The following is a 20,172-nucleotide window of genomic DNA, read 5'->3' on the forward strand; positions in this document are numbered from 1 at the left end:
GGTATTTTTAGCACCACCATTCACTCATCACAGCCAGAGATTTCGTCTGTCAGCAGCTTTCGCCTTCTGCAGAGGTGGGAGAACTACCTGCAGAGGCTGATGGATCGCATTAATTTTCAGATGGCACTAGGGGGCTTTGTGGCCGGCGCTCTTGTCGAAGTCCAGGTTGCTCTGACAGAGGACCTGGCAACTGACATGGTCATTCCAGAGCAGTATTCAGGTGGCTCTTGCATGCTGAGAATACAGCTTGAATGTAGGAAGAGGAAAGCTTGAATACAAGCAAACATCAGTACATGCTGATAGTCTACTCAGTGGTAGTGAAGGCTGCAAAGAAGATTTCCTTAACTAAACGCCAGGCAGCTGAACTTTTCCAGGTGGTTCAGAGTCTTTTATCTCCTGGCCCAAACGAGTCCGTGGAACCCCCACCAGCCTGCTGTGACTCATTTGCACGGCATTTTGAGGATAAAATCTCTTGCATCTGCCAGGCCCGGGATTCCACTGTTGCAGCCAATCCATCTCACAAGACATCCAGACTACTGTCTGGTTCAGGGTTATCGGACAAGTTTCGGTTGGCAGGGTTCAAAGATGTGGACAATGTACTTGAATTGGTGTGTGAGCAACCACTTGCATACTTGACCCTTGCCCTCCATGACAGGTAAGATGTAGCATGGACAAATGGTTGAACCGGGGTGTGTGTAATTAATGGTGGTAAGACAACTTCTTAAGAAATATTCCCCAGGCCCAGAAAGTCTTAATAATTGTAGACTGGTCAAGCATCTCCTTTCCAGGTGGTGTTCCAGAGCAAGTGGTCACTGAACAAATCCAGGCACTATTGGCCGAGACTGATTTTCTGGATCTATTTAAATTGGGCCCTGCCCTGCTATTATTTGCTACCATCTCCTCCTTTTTCTGGGTGCCTTCAACTTCAGCATTGGTTTTTCAAGCACTATGTCTCTTCCCTCTGAAATGCAGCTCACATCAGCACCAATTTTTAAAAGCTTAAAAAAAGGAGAGAGGAACTATGCTGCAAAAAGTGGGACCCCAAGTAGGGCTCTGGTACGAAATCACGTCTTGAGTCTGGAAAGGTTGACGACTACTTTCCTACAGGGTGGCTTTGCCATAAGAGACATACTTTGGAGCCATCTCTTCTGCACACACGTACGCCCTTCTGTGGCTGAGGTTTCTTCTGCATATAGTGATGGTGCTTTAAAAAGTGTTTGATGACACCCGTGGAATTGGTGAAGTTGTGAGCCATCGTTTTAAAATGGCATCTTTTACAATGCAATTCAAATTCACCCGAAAACTCAACCTCTGGTTTTTGGGTTCTTCCCCAAATTCTTGGTTCTAAGGCTAAAATATTCAGCCAAAGTACGTCCATAAAACATCGTGTAGATGGATAAACACACAGCACAGACAGTTCTCTAGACCCAAGCAACAAAGGAATTGAATGGCAAGACCAAAACACATTAGGTATTGTGTCTGCGGTGTCCTTGCTCTTGCGATATAACCTTCCTGCCAAGGACTGGCATCTTAAATGTTCTGCTATTATTCCTGGATTACCCTGTGCTGCCCCCTGCTGCTCCGCCTTAGTTATTAAAATGTTATCAGCACATTCCTAGTAAAGCTATGCCACATGGCTTGCTGTATTGCATTTACTCAGCTGATACTGGAAACCAACCATTCATTTCTGGAATGAAGAATGAGCTGCAAGGATACCCGACTTTTGCCTCTACCAGGGTTTTTAAACTTGTTACCTTCAGCGATAAAGCAGATGTATCTAAAGCAGAGAAGTCAAAGTGCAAATCTGATTCAGCAAATATGAAGTGAGATTCCTATCAAATTAATTCTCATTGCTTGCTGCTTCATGTTAGAAATAGTAACCAGAATTAGAGAAGTACAATATCCCCCAAGCCCAAAAGGCCGGCTGAGCTAATGACACTAAGAGTTATGCAGGTACCTCCTTCACATTGGAGATATAGCCCAGTGGAAAACACCACAAATATAAGGAATTATATGGTGTCAACATCTGGTCTTTGATTTCAATTTTCATGTGAGCACATTTCAAGTACGCAGGGACAATAAGGAAGTTATAAGGTGTGTATAAAAGCTGACAGTTGTGTTCAACAGGTTCTACTGCAAGTAATAAAGAAAATTCATAACCCAATTTTACAAGTTATAGCCACTTAGCAGTAAATTTAATATTGATGTTGACAGATGTCATTTTAGCGGTGCAGTCCACTGCCAGCAACAGACCCACCAAAATTATAAGCGTCATGGAATTTACATGGTACAAGAAGTAAATATGAAAACCATTTATATTTTAAAAATAAAACGTAAGGAAACTCTTGTAAAATGATTCCCATACAACACCCCCCATAAAACTTGAAATACCCTCTTATTAAAAATGTGTTTGCAGATGCTTAGCCGCAGCATAAATATCTAGAACAATGCACATGGATAGTCAATGAAAGTTATCCCATTAGACATTTTTATCACTAAGGTCAACATTATCTTTGCTTTCTATATTTTTGGTGCTCTCATTTTTGACACTGGAAGAAAGGCTTTCTACTAGCTTAGCTTCTATGGGTTCCATTGCAGGTTGCCCATTCAGTTCATCTTTAATTTCTTCAGGTAACTGACTGTGTTCCTTAGCTTTGCATCCCAAGTCCATTTCTTCCAGCACCTGCCCTGCGGTGTCTATGGCTGTTTTACCTTCTGCATCTTCTTCTTCTGTTTTACGTTCTACATCTTCTTCTTTTCTCTTTGCTTTGAACACCTCAACCCCCATCATTCTCAGGTAATGCAACCTCTCATTCTTGGCCACGAAGGCACGAAGGGAAGTCTTGCCCAGCCAGCCACAAAGCACAATTGAACACTGAAGACTATCTGGCTTGCTGCAAAAACAAGAGATCACCAGCATTAAAAATATACATATATTGAAAATTAATTCAACGACACAAACCGTTTCTGTAGGCTACTGCTTTCTCGGTTAATTGTAAATTCTGCTGCCACGTCAATGAGATGTATTAGTAGTTTTAAACAATACTGCTGGCTGGTTTTTAAAGTACTTTAATCAGGGCGGTGGCACAGCTCAGTGGTAGACCACATGTTTTGCCATGGAGATGATCACAGGTCAAAATCTCAGCACTTCCAGTTAAAAAGGATCTGTGGCAAGAACAATGGGAAAACTCTCTTCCTGGGATCTTGGAGAACATCTGCCAGTCAGTATATAGAGCTAGATGGTCCAGTGGCCTGTAACAATGTGTGTTATTTTAAATGTAGTTTCCCCCCCTGCTTGCATACTCCTTTAATTAATTGCCTTCAAGGCTAAAAGGGGAGGATGAAAATAAATAAATTGAAGGAAACAGCTAAGGAGGTTGAAAGCTGAAGGAAAAGACTGCCAAGAGGTAAAGTCAGACGTGAGGGACGCGGGTGGCGCTGTGGGTTAAACCAGAGCCTAGGACTTGCCGATCAGAAGGTCAGCAGTTCGAATCCCCGCGATGGAGTGAGCTCCCCTCGCTCAGTCCCTGCTCCTACCAACCTAGAAGTTCGAAAGCACGTCAAAGTGCAAGTAGATAAATCGGTACCGCTCCAGCGGGAAGGTAAACGGCGTTTCCATGTGCTACTCTGGTTCGCCAGAAGCGGCTTAGTCATGCTGGCCACATGACCCGGAAGCTGTACGCCGGCTCCCTCGGCCAATAAAGCGAGATGAGCGCTGCTACCCCAGAGTCAGCCACGACTGGACCTAATGGTCAGGGGTCCCTTTACCTTTACCTAAAGTCAGACGTGAAAGTAAGAAGAGCGATGACGGAGCTCCTGCCCTGGGTAAAGGCAGGGAATGAACTGGGAAAGAGCCTCCAGGGTGAGGCTGCATTGTAAAGGTTTGGTCAAATATTCCTTGCCTTCCTAGGTAGTGGGAGCATCAACCTGCATTACGAGACGCTTCACTGAGAAATCATATGGTCTGTTATATTTCAACTTTAAAAAAAAGATTTAGGTTTTGCTGATGGTTTTGTAAAGTTCTTTAGAGAAACAGGAAAGCGGAGAAGGCAGATGACCAGGTCCTCCCTTCTGTCCTTTAAAGCGGAGCTTTCCAAACTCTTCATTTCACAACACAGTAATTCAGTTTTATTAGCAAACTGGAGATTACACTAACCGCTTTCCAGCCCCGGGATGCGGAGCGTTCGCAAGACCACCTACGCACTTCAGCCAACACACCAACGTGTTGCAACACATGTGGAAAGCTCTGCTTTAAAGGTACAATAGCTCTGAGATGTGGCCTTCACAGGTTTTATTAGAGTTAAGAACACAGGGGCAAAAAGGCTTCAGTTTCCCCAAAGCCCGGTTAGCTGCTGCCATACGGAAGCAGCTGCTGTTTGTTGCATGCTTTCATTTCCACCAATTTCAATGGAAGGGAAGTTAACCTGAAATCAGTCAAACTTAGAAGTGTGTCTGTATGTGCACATGTGTGCGCACACACAATGAAACAGTGCAGTTACTTACGTTGGATCTGGCTCATATTGCAGGACTATGCTCCCCATAGCTGCAAAAAAGAGCATATGCTTTATTAGACAACATCAGGACCTGCTCCAATCTCACCCCATGCCACCATCTATTTAATGGGAACAGAGTGACGGCCAAAGACAACATCTGGATTCAACCAGTAGGATTCAAGTTAAGATGTGACTATGGTGTCCCACTGTCTTCAATGGGAACTAAGTGCAACTAACTTAGCGAAGCTGATTGCGTTGGCCACTAGGTCTGTGCCTGAGGGCTACCACCTTGTTGAAGCTAAGCAGGCCTGGCTCTAGTTAGGGGCTGGATGGGTGACCAATCACATGCTTGGGAATCACTGCCATGGGTTCCATAATGGGGGAAAAAGAGGCCATAAACATAAGAAAGAACAAATAAAGGAAACAGAATGGGCTTGATCCAGACCGAGCAGAAGTCCTACTACACGCCTGAAGCTTGTATACTCTTGATATTCAGTCTGTGTTGATTGATAAGTAACTGCTTATTAGAAAGCTCTTCTTCAAAGTTAAAATTAGGGAGTAACTATTACTATTATTACTACTACTATTACTACTACTCTCAGGGGACGCAGGTGGCGCTGTGGGTTAAACCACAGAGCCTTGGACTTGCCGATAAGAAGGTCGGCGGTTCGAATCCCCGCGATGAGGTGAGCTCCCATTGCTCGGTCCCTGCTCCTGCCAACCTAACAGTTTGAAAGTACATCAAAGTGCAAGTAGATAAATAGGTACCGCTCCAGCGGGAAGGTAAATGGCGTTTCCGTGCGCTGCTCTGGTTCGCCAGAAGTGGCTTAGTCCTGCTGGCCACATGACCCGGAACCTGTACGCCGGCTCCCTCGGCCAATAAAGCGAGATGAATGCCGCAACCCCAGAGTCGGTCACGACTGGACCTTATTACTACTATTAGGGAGTAACTATTAATATGGAGCTCAGGGTAAGCTGGACAGCAGCCAGAGCTTAATACTTAGTATATTTCCTTCTGCACATGATGCCTTTTACCACTGTGAGAAAAGAATGAACCAGGATTGGAAATCCTCAGAAGTGAATACTTACCCATTCCTTTGACTTGATCGCGCACCTCACTACTAAGTTTACTTAAGAATGGGTTTTCTTCTGTCAGCAGCACTTTAATGTCTTCTATGCTGGCATTTACAATCCTTGCATTAATGAAGGGATAGAGCGTATATATCCCCTGGATGTAAAATAGAAAACCTATTTTTAAAATGAAGTCCTTGCTTTCTTACAATAGGCTTGGTCATTTTACTGGTCCAACACAACAACAACACAACAACCCACCAGCACCAATAAACACCCCCCTTTAAATGCATGTTATTAGTATTTTGATCTAAATAAAAAAATAGTCAATTCATTCTTCCTCCCTCCACCCCCAAATCAGTTCACTGTTGTGAAAGAAAACTTGCACTGAACTGATAATCTCTTCCTGGTCAACTGAATGTTAAAACATATGAAAGCAGAATATACCCAAAAATTTTCAGCCCCTGCACTTTGAGTATAACAGTATCAGGGAGATAATGCACATTTGACAGGTTCCAATTTTATGGGACAGGAAAAAATACAAGGGAAAGTCTATACTATACATGTGGAGACCTACAATGGAACTACAGAAATGTCCATAAGCCTGTCAGGAAAAAAACCTTTACGACAGAAAACCCGTCCTCAAAAGGGACAAAAATGCACAATGCACCAAACAACAGATTAATAAATTTAAGCACAAGAGAGTTCGATCCAGAGTCTTCTCCCAAGTGAAGGCAAACAAGCAAAAACCAAAACCATTTTTGGAAGCAACCGTGCTTTTGCCTTTAAGTACTAGAAGCAGCTTACATCCCACCTGTGGATGGGAAAATATATGCACTTATCCTATTGGTATTTTAAGCTTTACTTTGAATTGTCACAAGCTGTAGCCCTTGCATTTCACAGCCACTTAGCTGAACAAATCACAATTTTTCTCTCTGTACATACACAGGTGTGAGAGAGAGGTCTGCCAATTAATTGTCATGAACCTTATGCAATGAAGTTGGCTGCAAAAGTAAACACTGAAATAAACTTATCTTTAACCACAAAAAGACTCTTTGTTTCAAGGCATAGCATAAATAAAATACTTTCACAGCATAACCGTAGTGCATTCATTGTTACCTCTTGCGCTAATCTGAAGGCACAGCCAAACTGTTCCCCATCGCTATTGCGGGACCACACTTTTATCCCTGTGTTAATAACCTAAAAACAGGGTTGAAAAGAAAGCACAATACAGTATTAACATATTTAAGCATTCCAACATGGAATAGTGCATATGAAGTGGCTTGGCAGGCATCAGTATCGGTAAAAGGGCATAGCCTATTTTTCTTGACAGTAAAGGCACTAAGTGGAAATACAGGCATCTTACATGGTCTACTCTGAATTTCACAAAATATGTAGAAAGACAAAGAAGGGGATAATTGATTCCTAATAAGGACCCCAAGTTGGGAAGAGTTTACCTCAGCCTTTCATAAAGGGGCAGTAACTGAGAGCTTAGATGGAGGTTTAGGTCCCCAAGTTGGGGGGCGGGGAGCAAGAGGACGAAGGGAACTGGAAACAAGTGACTGTCCTCACCAGAGGAATCTGCTTCCTTTCTTCATTTTCCTCAGCAATGGGACATTCTAGGCACAATTTACACTTTTAAAGCACTCTTTTCTCCTATGGTTGTCAACGTGGCATTTCTGGCCTTGAAAGAAGCAAGTTGCTGCGTTTGCTTATTCACTGACACTAGAACTGTTAGGGAAAGACTGTGCTCCACCTGGACCAAGTTAAACGTCATGGTGGGAGACAGCTTTGACAGACAGAAAGAGAAGTGCAGCTATGATAGATCATCAGACAAAAGGCCTAACTGGTCCAGCATTCTTCTCATACTGGCCAAACAGATGTCCATGGGAGCCCCACAGACAGGACAGGAGTGAATAGCATTCTGCAGCTTCTGATCCCCAGCAATCAGAAGTCAAAGTTATCACCATCCCTACCCCTCAGGACTGGGATGCAGGTGGTGCTGTGGTTTAAACCACAGAGACTAGGGCTTGCCGATCGGAAGGTCGGCGGTTCGAATCCCCGCGACGGGGTGAGCTCCCGTTGCTCGGTCCCTGCTCCTGCCAACCTAGCAGTTCGAAAGCACATCAGTGCAAGTAGATAAATAGGTACCGCTCCGGCGGGAAGGTAAACGGCATTTCCGTGTGCTGCTCTGGTTTTACCAGAAGCGGCTTAGTCATGCTGCCACATGACCTGGAAAAACTGTTTGCGGACCAACGTCGGGTCCCTCGGCCAGTAAAGCAAGATGAGCACCTAAACCCCGGAGTCGTTCGCAACTGGACTTAACTGTCAGGGGTCCTTTACCTTTTTACCCCCAGGACTATTGTTTATTTCGACTTTCTTGCTGAGACAAGAAATACAAGGCAAACCTTCAGCTTTTCACTGTTGTTCAGGAGCACATTCCTTATTTCCTTGGAAACCATGTATAACTGCCTTTTCTTCCCTTCCTGAGTACGAGTTAACAAATTCATCTTGGGAAAGGAAGGATCCAATGCATAAAAAGTCCTAATTAAAAAAAACAAACATATTCAAGTTTTATTATTCTGTAGTTCTTATTATATTGTTGATGTTTAAGCTGTATTTTTGGTATGTTAACAGCTCTGACTCTTTTATGGAAAGATAAACATAAATATTGACCTTCATAGCACCTGTGAACCTGTAACTTGAGAAGCTGGATTATTATTATTTAACTCAATATATATTATGAAGGCTTAAAGCAAGTTAATATTGGGCCAATAATATACGTAGACCACACATCAGTGAAATTTGAATAGGTTTGCAACAATTCTGCTGAAATATATACTGGATGGAGACTGAATAATCCTTTCATGCAGAATAAGGCAACTTCTTGAGGATTTGAGGCATAATTTCTTTTTTCAAACGAACAGAACAGAAGGAATGGATTAATAGTTTAGAAAAGATTTAATGTGCGCATGAGAGGAATATGAATAAGGCAGCTTCTCTTCAAAAGAAAAAAAGCAATATGCAGAGAGAGTAATAAAAAACCAAGATGTTAGAAAAAGTACTGTGCATAAAAGATGCAAAAATGTAAGCTAAAAATAGCCAGCAACTAAGTTGAAATTATTAGACGCTCATGACAACAGCAAAACCTTTGCTATACTGTGTGAGACAGCAAGGCAAGTTCAGAGTGAGTTTCCCTACAGCTAGGTGTACAATGCAACCCCAAGTTGTCCATCTTTTTTGCTGCACAGTGCTCTTTTTAAAAACGTGTTGTCTGCACACCGAACCACAAGAGTGGGCTCCTTTCTTAATTTCTTGTAGGCTTTAGCTTGCTGAAAGGGAACCTCTGGCCCACAAGCCTAAATTGGTTTGTGGTGGAGAGGCATATTTGGGCTAATACATTTAGCACACTGAATCCTGAGTGTGTCTGTGCTTTCTCCAAGTATACAGAAAGTAAAATAATGTCACTTGACTTGAAAATAAAAAAGGTGGACTGACTGACATGTCACACCATAAATTTAACTTTGAACTGTTGGCAACTCAATGAAACGTCTATGATAATTTGTATTATTTAAAATTTGTATTAATATAAAATGGAGACGTGGGGATCACGAAAGGAACCTGCAGATTTAAAAAATGGCTTGGTCGTCTGGATCCAAAAACCAGTGACGGTAGGAGAAAATGCAATAGCAGTATTCTGTGAAATCTTCCGGAAGCCAGCAGTATAGCAACACAACATTACCAAGAGGTTATTGTGCAGGATGTGAAATGTGCTGAATAAGTAAAATAAATGCAGGCTGTTATGTAGCATATACTTATGTTGTATGAAAAAATGAAACATATTTTCTTACTGAATTGGTGAAAACAGTGAATCGTCTTCAGAAAGAAACACAAACGGATCTTCTTTAAATCCAAAAAGCTTCATTTTTTTAGACGGTGGAGGCCTGGAAGTAACAAGATATATCCAGGGTCAACAGTTTTTGGATGGACTGGCAAAAATTCTGGTCAACAGGTTCCCCCTTCTGCTCCACCAAAGAAGATCTCCACCACCACTAGGGGAGGCTGCCATCTTGGGGTAGACAGTTTTGGCTGCTCAGAGAGAAGGCTGGTTTGGCAGTGAGGGATACCAGTGCCAGCATCTCCCCCCCCCCATCCCTCTCAACTTTAGAGCTGGAAAGGGAGCAGAGATCGCCACACAACTGCTGAGATTATCTCTGCCCACCTCTGCAGTTTTTAAGTAGAGAGGAGGGCCAAACTCTCCATGTCGAAACCTGGATATATCCAAGTTGAGCAGTACAGGAAGAATTTTAACAGATTTCTGTACAGTGGTACCTCAGGTTACATACGCTTCAGGTTACATATGCTTCAGGTTACAGATTCCGCTAACCCAGAAATAGTGCTTCAGGATAAGAACAGAAATCGTGCAGCAGCGGCGCAGTCGCAGCAGGAGGCCCCATTAGCTAAAGTGGTGCTTCAGGTTAAGAACAGTTTCAGGTTAAGAACGGACCTCCGGAACGAATTAAGTACTTAACCTGAGGTACCACTGTATTTTGCTTAAAGTGAGAACTGCCAGAAATATATTTTAAAAGACTGGTTCAACAGCAGTTCTAGAATCCTCTCCCGGAAAGCTCAATCGGTAGAGCGTGAGATTCTTAATATCAGAGTCATGAGTTTGAGCGCCATGCTGGGCAAGAGATTCCTGCATTGAGGGGGTTTGGCCTAGATGATGCTCACTGTCCATTCCAACTCTACATTTCTTTGATTCTATGAAATTCACTAATGCAGAAAAAGAGAACCACGTAATACTACCACTCTAGTTTGTGGGAGTTCAGTGTTCCAAGTATTCCATATATATTCTCAGCCATCCTTAAAACAGCACAGAAAACTAGTCCACTACAGTGGTACCTCGGGTTACATACGCTTCAGGTTACAGACTCCGCTAACCCAGAAATAGTACCTCGGGTTAAGAACTTTGCTTCAGGATGAGAACAGAAATCGTTCAGCAGCGGCGCAGCAGCAGCAGGAGGCCCCATTAGCTAAAGTGGTGCTTCAGGTTAAGAACAGTTTCAGGTTAAGAACAGACTTCTGGAACGAATTAAGTACTTAACCCGAGGTACCACTGTATTACCATTATAACACTATCTGAAGAAGTGTGCATGCACACGAAAGCTCATACCAATAACAAACTTAGTTGGTCTCTAAGGTGCCACTGGAAGGAAATTTTTTTACATTATAACACAAGAGTGGTTGAGGTCGGGAGGAATATTGCTTACAGCCAACTAGTAAATTCGTGGCAGAGACAAAATTTAAACAAGGCTTTTCCACCTTGTAATTCTATCTTATCATTACGTTACACCAACTTTCCAAAACAAGGACTTTCCAAATCAGTCATCATAGGGATGTCACAATCGAAACCATGCATATGAAGTGGCCCTCATGGGTTGGTTGGCAAGAAAACAAAGTGTTGAGAAGGCTGAGCGGAGATCGTATCTCAATAAGGCTGCCTTTGTGGTTCCATGATCTCAAGAGCTTCTGGCTGGAGAGGAAATCCTGGGGCAATTTCAGATTCCCTGCATGCTATGAGAACCAGCAAAAGCAACGATACAGATAAAAGGCTTGGCTTGACTATCTTTAACAATGGCAAGCTTCATTTTAGTTTCTTACCCACACACTCCATCCTTCTTGTTTTCAGTAGTCTCAGTTGCAAAGGAGTCTCCATCCTTTGCTTCTACGGCCACATGGTCTTCAGCAGTTTCTAAAGAACCCTGTTCTGCAGATACAGACACTGTGCTGATTGTCTTCTCCGGCAGCCGGTGCTGCAGCTATTCCAAAACAGAAGGAACAGTCTTGATGCATAAAAAAAGGTCTCAAACGTTACAACATGCACCCTTTCCTCTTACCGCTGTTTAAATCATATGTATTCAAGACCCAAAGTGCGGGAGCGGGGGAATTATGCTTTTCATAATGCACTGAAATTCAGAGTTACAAACCATGTACAATACAACTTTATATTTTATTCTATTTGATAGCAACAACAGATCCGCTTCCCTGTTGAGTGGGACACCAAGTTACACTGATAAACTTTACTTCCATCTTTGGTAACTATTTTTGTTCTTTCTTGTTTTTTTTTAGCTGTGCTGTGTGTTTTTTAGTCTTACAGAATTACAGATGAGCTTTGAGCTACATGTGTCTGCACGCATATGTCTTATGTAAATTGTCATCATGTACCATTTTACTGGCCTTACAAGATGTAATCCCTATTAAAAAAAAAAGTGAGACACAAGCACTGTGCATTCTGTTCCCAACGAGTTTCTTAGCAGCCTCCTACTCAAGCTGATATTGCCGAGATGGATAGAAAGGACTGACAGAAGCCGAGACCAGGGAGAAGAGACGGTGGATGAGGATTGGAAGAAAGTTTAAAAATTTATTTAGAAAAATATTGTAAAATTAATGAATGTTAGGAAAATGTTGGAATGAAACTACACGGCTTTAGTAGAAATGTTATAAGGAGTTATGTACAAACAAGTTTTAAGTTTTAGGGTTTTTTTATGGTAAGATAAGGTTAAAATAAATAAAGATAATTAAATGACAGGAAATAGTGAAAGATGGAAAGGATTTGCTGAAATAATTAATAACCAGAATACAAAAAAGGGAGGTGTGAGGAGGTCGATGAAACAAGTTAATGAAAGATAAAGATATGGAAATATTGGATCTGTTTTTAATTGCTTTTGTTTTTGTGTTGATATATTGTGTGTTTTGTTCTTTCTTATATGTATTGATTTGTATTGTTGACTTTTCCCCCCTCTTTTTTTTCTTACTTTTTTCTGTAACTTTAAACTTTTAATAAATATCTTTTTTTTATAAAAAAAAAAGATAATGCTGAGTTCCCAGAAATGTTATTAGAGGGCATTAATAATAAAATTCTAAATTATCCATTTGTCTCCTCTGATATGTAAGTTAAAGAGGGCCAGCAATAAATAAAACAAAAAGGGAGGTAGCCCCCCAAAAAATCTGGGCAAAGGCAGCAAAAACCTGAGAATATTATTCCTTTTTCCTATCCTGTGCATTTTGCTCCTATTCCGACTATATTTTTTACATTCCACACTGCATTCTCTAACTGTGTGACTTCACAGGAACTGTAATAAATATAGCAAAATGGAAAAACTGTGAACTATCAATGAATGTAAGTGTACCGCAAAATCCACAGAATTTGCATGAATGCACATTCTAAAACGGCAAAAGATGCTTTAAAGATGTTTCCACGCTATCCTGAGTACAGAAGATTTAAATATTTTTTCAGCTTAACACCTAGGGCACTCTTGAAATAAATGGGCCTTAAGAATTGATTAGTTCTGGCTGGATTGTGCCATTAGTATACAGCCCACCCAAAATACATTGTTATGTATTGCATTATTATGCACATCTTCAACACTGCGTCTTTGCACTTCTACTTTCTTATACAATGATTTCACAGTTGTTTCTGCAACTATCAGAAAAACTTGTCAGATCTGGGTTTCAATGAAAGACCTGTTCCTCGTCCATAATTGTCACAGGACCAACTTCAAAACAGAAGCCAGGACGGCTAGTACTCATTCTGCCATTTTGAAATCAAGTGCTCAACTAAAAGGGCTTTGTAGAGCCAGCCTTTTTCTAGAACACCAAAGAGATGTGATACTTTGAGACATCTAGCATAGATAACTCCATAACAACTCTGTCATTATGGAGATAGCAGCCCTACACGAGAATACCAGGTACCATAAGGCAGTGTTTCCCAACCTTGGGCTTCCAGCTGTTTTTGGACTACAACTCCCATTATCCCTAGCTAGCAAGACCAGTGGTCAGGGATGATGGGAATTGTAGTTCAAAAACAGCTGGAGGCCCAAGGTTGGGAAACACTGCCATAAGGTGCCATGTTACCTTCTATTTGTACAGATTTTCATGCCTCAATTTCACTAACTAGCCAATTATGCAGCCATATGCATCTGGAGTTGTATTTATGTTATGGCTGCATAATTGGCTAGTTAGTGAAATTATCCCTAGAATCACATCTCTTTGATGGTGTTTAGAGCAGGGCCAATGAGGGGCAAGCCTGAAGAGAACCCCAAGAAGAAGAGGCCTTCGGCCCTCAGGCGTAAGGTTTCCTGATACTTTGAGACATCTAGCATAGATAACTCCATAATAACTCCGCCATTATGGAGAAAGCAGCCCTACACGAGAAAGCCTGCCTCTTGTTCTTGGGGTTCTCTTGAGGCTTGCCCCTCATTGGCCCTGCTCTAAACACTCCGTTGTGGCTTGCACCTGCCTGGAATATGGGCCTAGATTAAGAGATATGCGAAGAAACCTCTGACATGAGTGGCCAGAAGGCAGCCTACTGTACAAATCCAAGAGTCACACACATTTCTATGTCCATTTTTGCCTCTGACATGGCAACATAATGCCCAGGTCTCAATGAATTTCTTTGAGGATGTTCATAGATTTGGACTGCTCAATGAGTTGTTGTTTTTTTAAAAGAAGAAGAGTTTGGATTTGATATCCTGCTTTATCACTACCCGTAGGAGTCTCAAAGCGGCTAACATTCTCCTTTCCCTTCCTCCCCCACAACAAACACTCTGTGAGGTGAGTGGGGCTGAGAGACTTCAGAGAAGTGTGACTAGCCCAAGGTCACCCAGCAGCTGCATGTGGAGGAGCAGAGATGCGAACCCAGTTCCCCAGATTACGAGACTACCGCTCTTAACCACTACACCACATGGGCTCTCAAAAATTCACCAACTGCACTTGAAAATTCCCCTTGACATCCATGCTCAAAAACAGTTCCCCTTGGTGGCCTGGGGTGAGTGAGAGGGGTTGCTCTATGAGACACAGAAGCCCACAGTCCTCTGGGGCCACCAAACTTGTCTTGGGGATCTTGGGATCCTAGCTTCTCTTTCACAGCATGTTGCAAAACCGTTCCAACTAGAGCAAACATTACCTTGGGCTGACGCTTATTCCATGGCATCGGAGATTTTTTAATTAATACAGCTACAAAGAAACCTCCAGTATTCTGATGATGTGGCAGAATTCTGAAACTAGATAAAGACACAGATTTTGTACCACTATGCACCATCTAAGGAAGAAAACTGAGGTCCAGTTAATGAACAAGGAAGTTTATACTTTTTGGTGTATTTTTTTTTAAATCAAGCCAAACGAAATCGAAATGAACTGTTTTTCTACCATTTTTTTCTGAACTGTCATATAATGAATAAAGAATTCAGAACAGTGACATTTTCACAGTATTTGACTGCTTTAGGTTAAGGTACGTATCGTAAAAGCAAATATCCAAATGATTATGAAACATAATTTTTAATCAGCTTGAAATCAGCAACAGAAAAGGATGATATAAATGTAGTAACAAATAATAACAACAGCTTTTTTTTTTATTTAAGAAAGTTGATCTGGCTTTCTGCATTGCCACTTAAGCAGTCATCCCCAATGCACACATCCTTTTTTAAAAATAAAAAGTGCTTACAGCTGTCTGAGCACATACTTCACAACTGAACCCAATTAACAAGTCTGCCAATTTCAATGGCTGTACTCTGAGCATGGAGGGACGCGGGTGGCGCTGTGGGTAAAAGCCTCAGTGCCTAGGGCTTGCCGATCGAAAGGTTGGCGGTTCGAATCCCCGCGGCGGGGTGCGCTCCCGTTGCTCGGTCCCAGCTCCTGCCAACCTAGCAGTTCGAAAGCACCCCCGGGTGCAAGTAGATAAATAGGGACCGCTTACTGGCGGGAAGGTAAATGGCGTTCCGTGTGCTGTGCTGGCTCGCCAGATGCAGCTTGTCACGCTGGCCACGTGACCCGGAAGTGTCTCCGGACAGCGCTGGCCCCCGGCCTATAGAGTGAGATGGGCGCACAACCCCAGAGTCTGTCAAGACTGGCCCGTACGGGCAGGGGTACCTTTACCTTTTACTCTGAGCATGACTTAGTTGGATGCAACCTGATATTTAGATGAACCTGAACTAAAACACAGTCTACAGTTCTGAGACCACCAACAAACGACCCCGAAATAAACATTTCCTCATTACAATCAACTAGGAACTGCAAGACTTTGCTGAGCGCAGAAACAATCAGCTGCAAGAATACCCACCAGCGCTCCAAATGTAACGCTTTAAGTTTTTCTTCATCTTTTAAGGGGAACATGGTGGGCCGGATCTGGGTTTGCCTGTTCGAAGGCACTTCACTCCAGTCTTCAAACCACTGGCCATCTTTTGTCATTACCTAGGTGGGAAAATGTACCAATTAACAATGAGGGCGGCCTCAAGTTTGCCAATGGCAAGTCAGCAGATTACAAGAGGAGACCGTTAAATAGCAATTTCAGATTTTATTAAGGTTTTAAGACTCAGCCCACTAGGTGAAATAGATGAATCTGCTAGAAACCTGGAGAATGTGATTTTATACCCCCTGCCCCAGGGTAACCCCTGCCTGCTACTGGGGATAGATTCTGCTCCCTCCAAGAAACAGTCACAGGGTAGTGCCTGTATGAATGTTTTATCTAGGGAGTGTATTGCTGTATTGTTGCCTGCTTGTATGTTAGTACTTGGGTCTCACGAAGTCGTCATGCAAAGGGGTTGTTGATCAAGGATGTAACACTTGTAGGATGTGGACAATATGATTTGAGGGTGTACCAGAATACAGTGGTGCCTCGCAAGACGAAATTAATCCGTTTCGCGAGTCTCTTCGTCTTGCGGTTTTTTCGTCTTGCGAAGCACGGCTATTAGCGGCTTAGTGGCTATTAACGGCTTAGCAGCTATTAACGGCTTAGCGGCTTAAAGAAAAAGGAAACAAACTCGCAAGAACTCACAAGACGTTTCGTCTTGCAAAGCAAGCCCATAGGGAAATTCATCTTGCGAAGCACCTCAAAAAACGAAAAACTCTTTCGTCTAGCGAGTTTTTCGTCTTGCGAGGCATTCGTCTTGCGGGGCACCACTGTAGTGAGTTTTGGGCTTGAGTGGAACTGAATGGTATTTATTCTTAGCCATTGTGCTTACTGCTAAATAGGGGGCAGTGGATTTAACTGGTTTGTTTAATGGTATGACTAAGGCATAGGCAAACTCCGGCCCTCCAGATGTTTGGGACTAGAATTCCCATCATCCCTAGCTAACAGGACCAGTGGTCAGGGATGACGGGAATTGCAGTCCCAAAAATCTGGAGGGCCAGAGTTTGCCTATGCCTGGTATGACTGATTCATGCATGGTGCTACAGAAGAGTGAGTAGATTTTCTTTTGCTTTGTTGTTCATCATGCTATTTTAACAGGTGAAATTTATACTTGCTAGTTGATTTTCATTTGTAATATTTTACTTCCTGATGTTTACAATACGTTCAAAAGTGAATGTGTCTATTTGTTTACTATGAACATATTTTGCGTTTTTGTGGCTGATTTTTATTTGTAATGTTCATTTTCATGCCAAAGAGGATACTCTTTGGTTGTTAATTGTGGTTTATAGAATGCAAAAAATCTCTGTTATTTTTCTCTATTTGCTAATTAAATGTTTTTAACCTATGCTGTAAACTGCTTATAGTTTCATTTCAATGCAAATTGTCCAAACAAACAACAAACATTAAACAATCCAGAAAGTTGAAGTGCTGTGTCCATCAATGTATAACAACATTAATTTTGCCCCAAACTCAGCATTTTTCAACTCGGCACCAGATTAGGAGAATTCTCAGTCTCAGGTATCCTTCTCTCTTTCCCTCGAGAGACTGGAGGTTACTGTCTGGGTAGGTGAAAATTAACTTCTTAGAAGCCAGAAGTGCCATAAAAACGGTAAGGGCTTTCTCCTGACAGGGAAGAACGAACTGCTACAAAACAGTAGTGCTCTTTTGCTTCAGCATATGTTCATTTCCTACTCAACACAGGATTAGGAGAAGACAAGCCCAAGAATCTGTGCTAGGAGGCAGAGGACATTCAGTGGTACCTCAGGTTACATACGCTTCAGCTTACAGACTCCGCTAACCCAGAAATAGTGTTTCAGGTTAAGAACTTTGCTTCAGGATGAGAACAGGAATCGGGCTCCAGTGGCAGCAGCAGGAGGCCCCATTAGCTAAAGTGGTGCTTCAGGTTAAGAACAGTTTCAGGTTAAGTACGGACCTCCAGAACAAATTAAGTACTTAACCTGAGGTACCACTGTATATCTTTAGGGCCCCTATTCTTTCAGACATAGAGAAGTTTATTGAAACCCTGGAGAACTTCACATAGGTCACAAGCTGCGTAGGTCTGACTTATGGAAAGAAGAAATACAGTGGTACCTTGGTTTAAGAACAGCCCTGTTTACGAACTATTCGGTATAAGAACTCCGCAAAACTGGAAGCAGTGTTCCGGTTAGCGAACTTTACCTTGGTCTACGAACGGAAGCCAAACAGTGGAAGGGCACCGGCGGCGCGACGCCTCATTAGGGAAAGCGCGTCTCAGTTTAAGAATGGCTTTGGTTTAAGAACGGACTTCCGGAACTGATTTTGTAAACCGAGGTACCACTGTAGTTCAGTGATTGAGGACATTCTTTGCACATAGAAAGATCCAAACACCTAACACCTCCAATTAAAGCATCTCAAGTAGTATGACTGGGAAATACCTCTGTTTCAGATCTTGAAAAGCTACTGGTAGTAAGGATAGATAATGGTCAAATGGTCTGATCTGGCGCAACACAGCTTCATATACAGTAGTACCTCGTTTTGCGACTGGGGTCCATTCCAGAGCCCTGGTCGCTGGCCAAAAAGGACGCTGGACAAAGCACCGCGTCTGCGCACGCGCATGGAGCGGTTTGTGCTTCTGCGCATGCGTTAGTGGCAAACCCGGAAGTAACCCGTTCTGATACTTCCGGGTTTGCCACGGACATTCGGCGGAATGAGCGCTCGACGAGGTACCACTGTACCCATAAACACACGACTACTCATTTGATTTTAGAGCTAAGAGAATGCTTTTCTCTATTAAGGTTTGATTTGGATTCTATTACAATACACATTTCTATTAAAAAATACCTTCCACTGTGTAACCCCAGGCATCCTTTTCAGACCAGGCAATTCAGAAGAGACGTCAGCAAGTTCTAAGGCACCTTCGAACAAACAAGATTACTGTAAATAAGAAATAGCTAGGAAAGTTACGCAGTGCCAACTCTGAGAAACTATCCCAAGCCAAGAAAAACAACATGTTTTGAAGTGACACATGAATACTGTGATCAGCATGAGCTCCAACCCAACTATGCTAAGACCAAGATCATGGTCTTCTCTGCCCGACCGAGACTCCATCGATGGTCGATGAACGGGATCCCCCTAGAGCAGGTTAACTGCTTTAAATATCTGGGACAAGTAATACGGTCAAATAGGACTTTTCTGGCCCATAGAGACTATATAACAACTAATGCATCTAAAGCAGCCATCCAGATTAGATCTCTATATGCTAAGAATCAGGCTCAATCAGTGAAGATAGCTTTGAGACTCTTCCAAATGAAAGTCCTCCCCCTTCTTTTGGTGGGCATCTTTTTAGGCTCCCGCAGGGATTTTTTGAAACTGGATTCTATCCAAACGCGATTCCTTAGAGCCATCCTTAGGATTCCCCCCTCAGTAGCGGGTGCGGTTATGAGATTAGAGGTTGGCTGGCAAGCTCTACGGTATGTGGCCTTGAAGACGAAGCTCTGGCTATGGCTCAAGCTTTGTTTTAAACCAGTGGGTATTGCCCCCTTGATATTGAGGGACGATTTCCAATCATCGTGGGAAAGGGAGGTCATTAACAAGGTTCAATCCTGCGGATTGTCTCACCTTTACTTTGAGTCTATGACGTATAATCAAGCTAGAGCTGTGATCTCCCGGAGACTGAGTGACATTGCCAGACAAGAGGACATAGCCCAGGTAAAACCAGGGATGTTCCTAGGGGACCAGATTTATCGGACCATACCAGCCCCCTACCTTGCAGAAATCCACTATGTGGAATACCGCAGACTTCTTACAGCGGCTAGATTAAATGTCCTTGACTCTGCGATATTGTGGGGAAGGTACAGGGGAGTACCATACACCCAGAGAACCTGTCACTGTGCCATGGGTGTGGTTGAGTCCACCGAACACATTCTCTTGACTTGCCCTTTTTATGCAGAGCTTAGACAAAATTTTATAGACCCACTCCTATGTCAATTTAGCTTCCTACCCGGAGAAAACCAGGTTTTACACTTGCTGAATAATGTCACTAGAGCTATACCTTCCTTGGTGGCCAAATTTCTTTTTTTAGCTTTTAAGCGTCGCAAGACTATAATTGACTGTATTGATATGGGGCTATCTGTTTAGCCCATTTTAGTGTTGGCTAAGTTCTAAAATCTTCCTGGATGTTTTAACTGTGTATTGACAAATGTACTTTTTTCTGACTGACGGTCGAATAAAAGGTTGATGATGATGATGAAGCGACACAATTCTTTTTATGATCTGCAAACAATGAAGGTTGGCAATTGCATTTCTCTAACTCTGCCCACGTTATCTCCACAGGATTGCTGTAAGAAGCATTACCTATTCATTTCAGCCAGTGAATGAAGCATAAGAGAGAGTGTGGGGGTGCATAGAGATGAACACAACAATTCTAACCAGGTCTACTCT

General features: G+C 42.6%; 1 protein-coding gene across 2 annotated transcripts in view; it reads right to left on the reverse strand.

Annotated features, from left to right (window-relative positions):
- Positions 1-2,164: 2,164 nt before the first annotated feature.
- NSUN2 (NOP2/Sun RNA methyltransferase 2) overlaps positions 2,165-20,172 on the reverse strand; it is a 34,120-nt gene continuing 16,112 nt past the window's right edge. Inside the window, exons 10-19 of one of the 2 annotated variants that reach the window (XM_028738071.2) lie at positions 18,574-18,647; positions 15,685-15,815; positions 14,533-14,629; positions 11,229-11,386; positions 9,416-9,508; positions 7,973-8,108; positions 6,684-6,764; positions 5,583-5,721; positions 4,504-4,543; positions 2,165-2,894 (exon numbers count right to left, since the gene is read on the reverse strand). In XM_028738071.2, coding sequence (XP_028593904.2) covers positions 2,480-2,894; positions 4,504-4,543; positions 5,583-5,721; positions 6,684-6,764; positions 7,973-8,108; positions 9,416-9,508; positions 11,229-11,386; positions 14,533-14,629; positions 15,685-15,815; positions 18,574-18,647 — 1,364 coding nt within the window. In that variant the 3' untranslated portion in view covers positions 2,165-2,479. Of the gene's footprint in view, positions 2,895-4,503; positions 4,563-5,582; positions 5,722-6,683; positions 6,765-7,972; positions 8,109-9,415; positions 9,509-11,228; positions 11,387-14,532; positions 14,630-15,684; positions 15,816-18,573; positions 18,648-20,172 lie in introns of both variants that reach the window. The other variant, XM_077933427.1, reaches the window with a different exon arrangement.

The sequence above is a fragment of the Podarcis muralis genome, chromosome 8, assembly GCF_964188315.1.
Source record: "Podarcis muralis chromosome 8, rPodMur119.hap1.1, whole genome shotgun sequence".
NCBI classification, from domain to species: Eukaryota; Metazoa; Chordata; class Lepidosauria; order Squamata; family Lacertidae; genus Podarcis; species Podarcis muralis.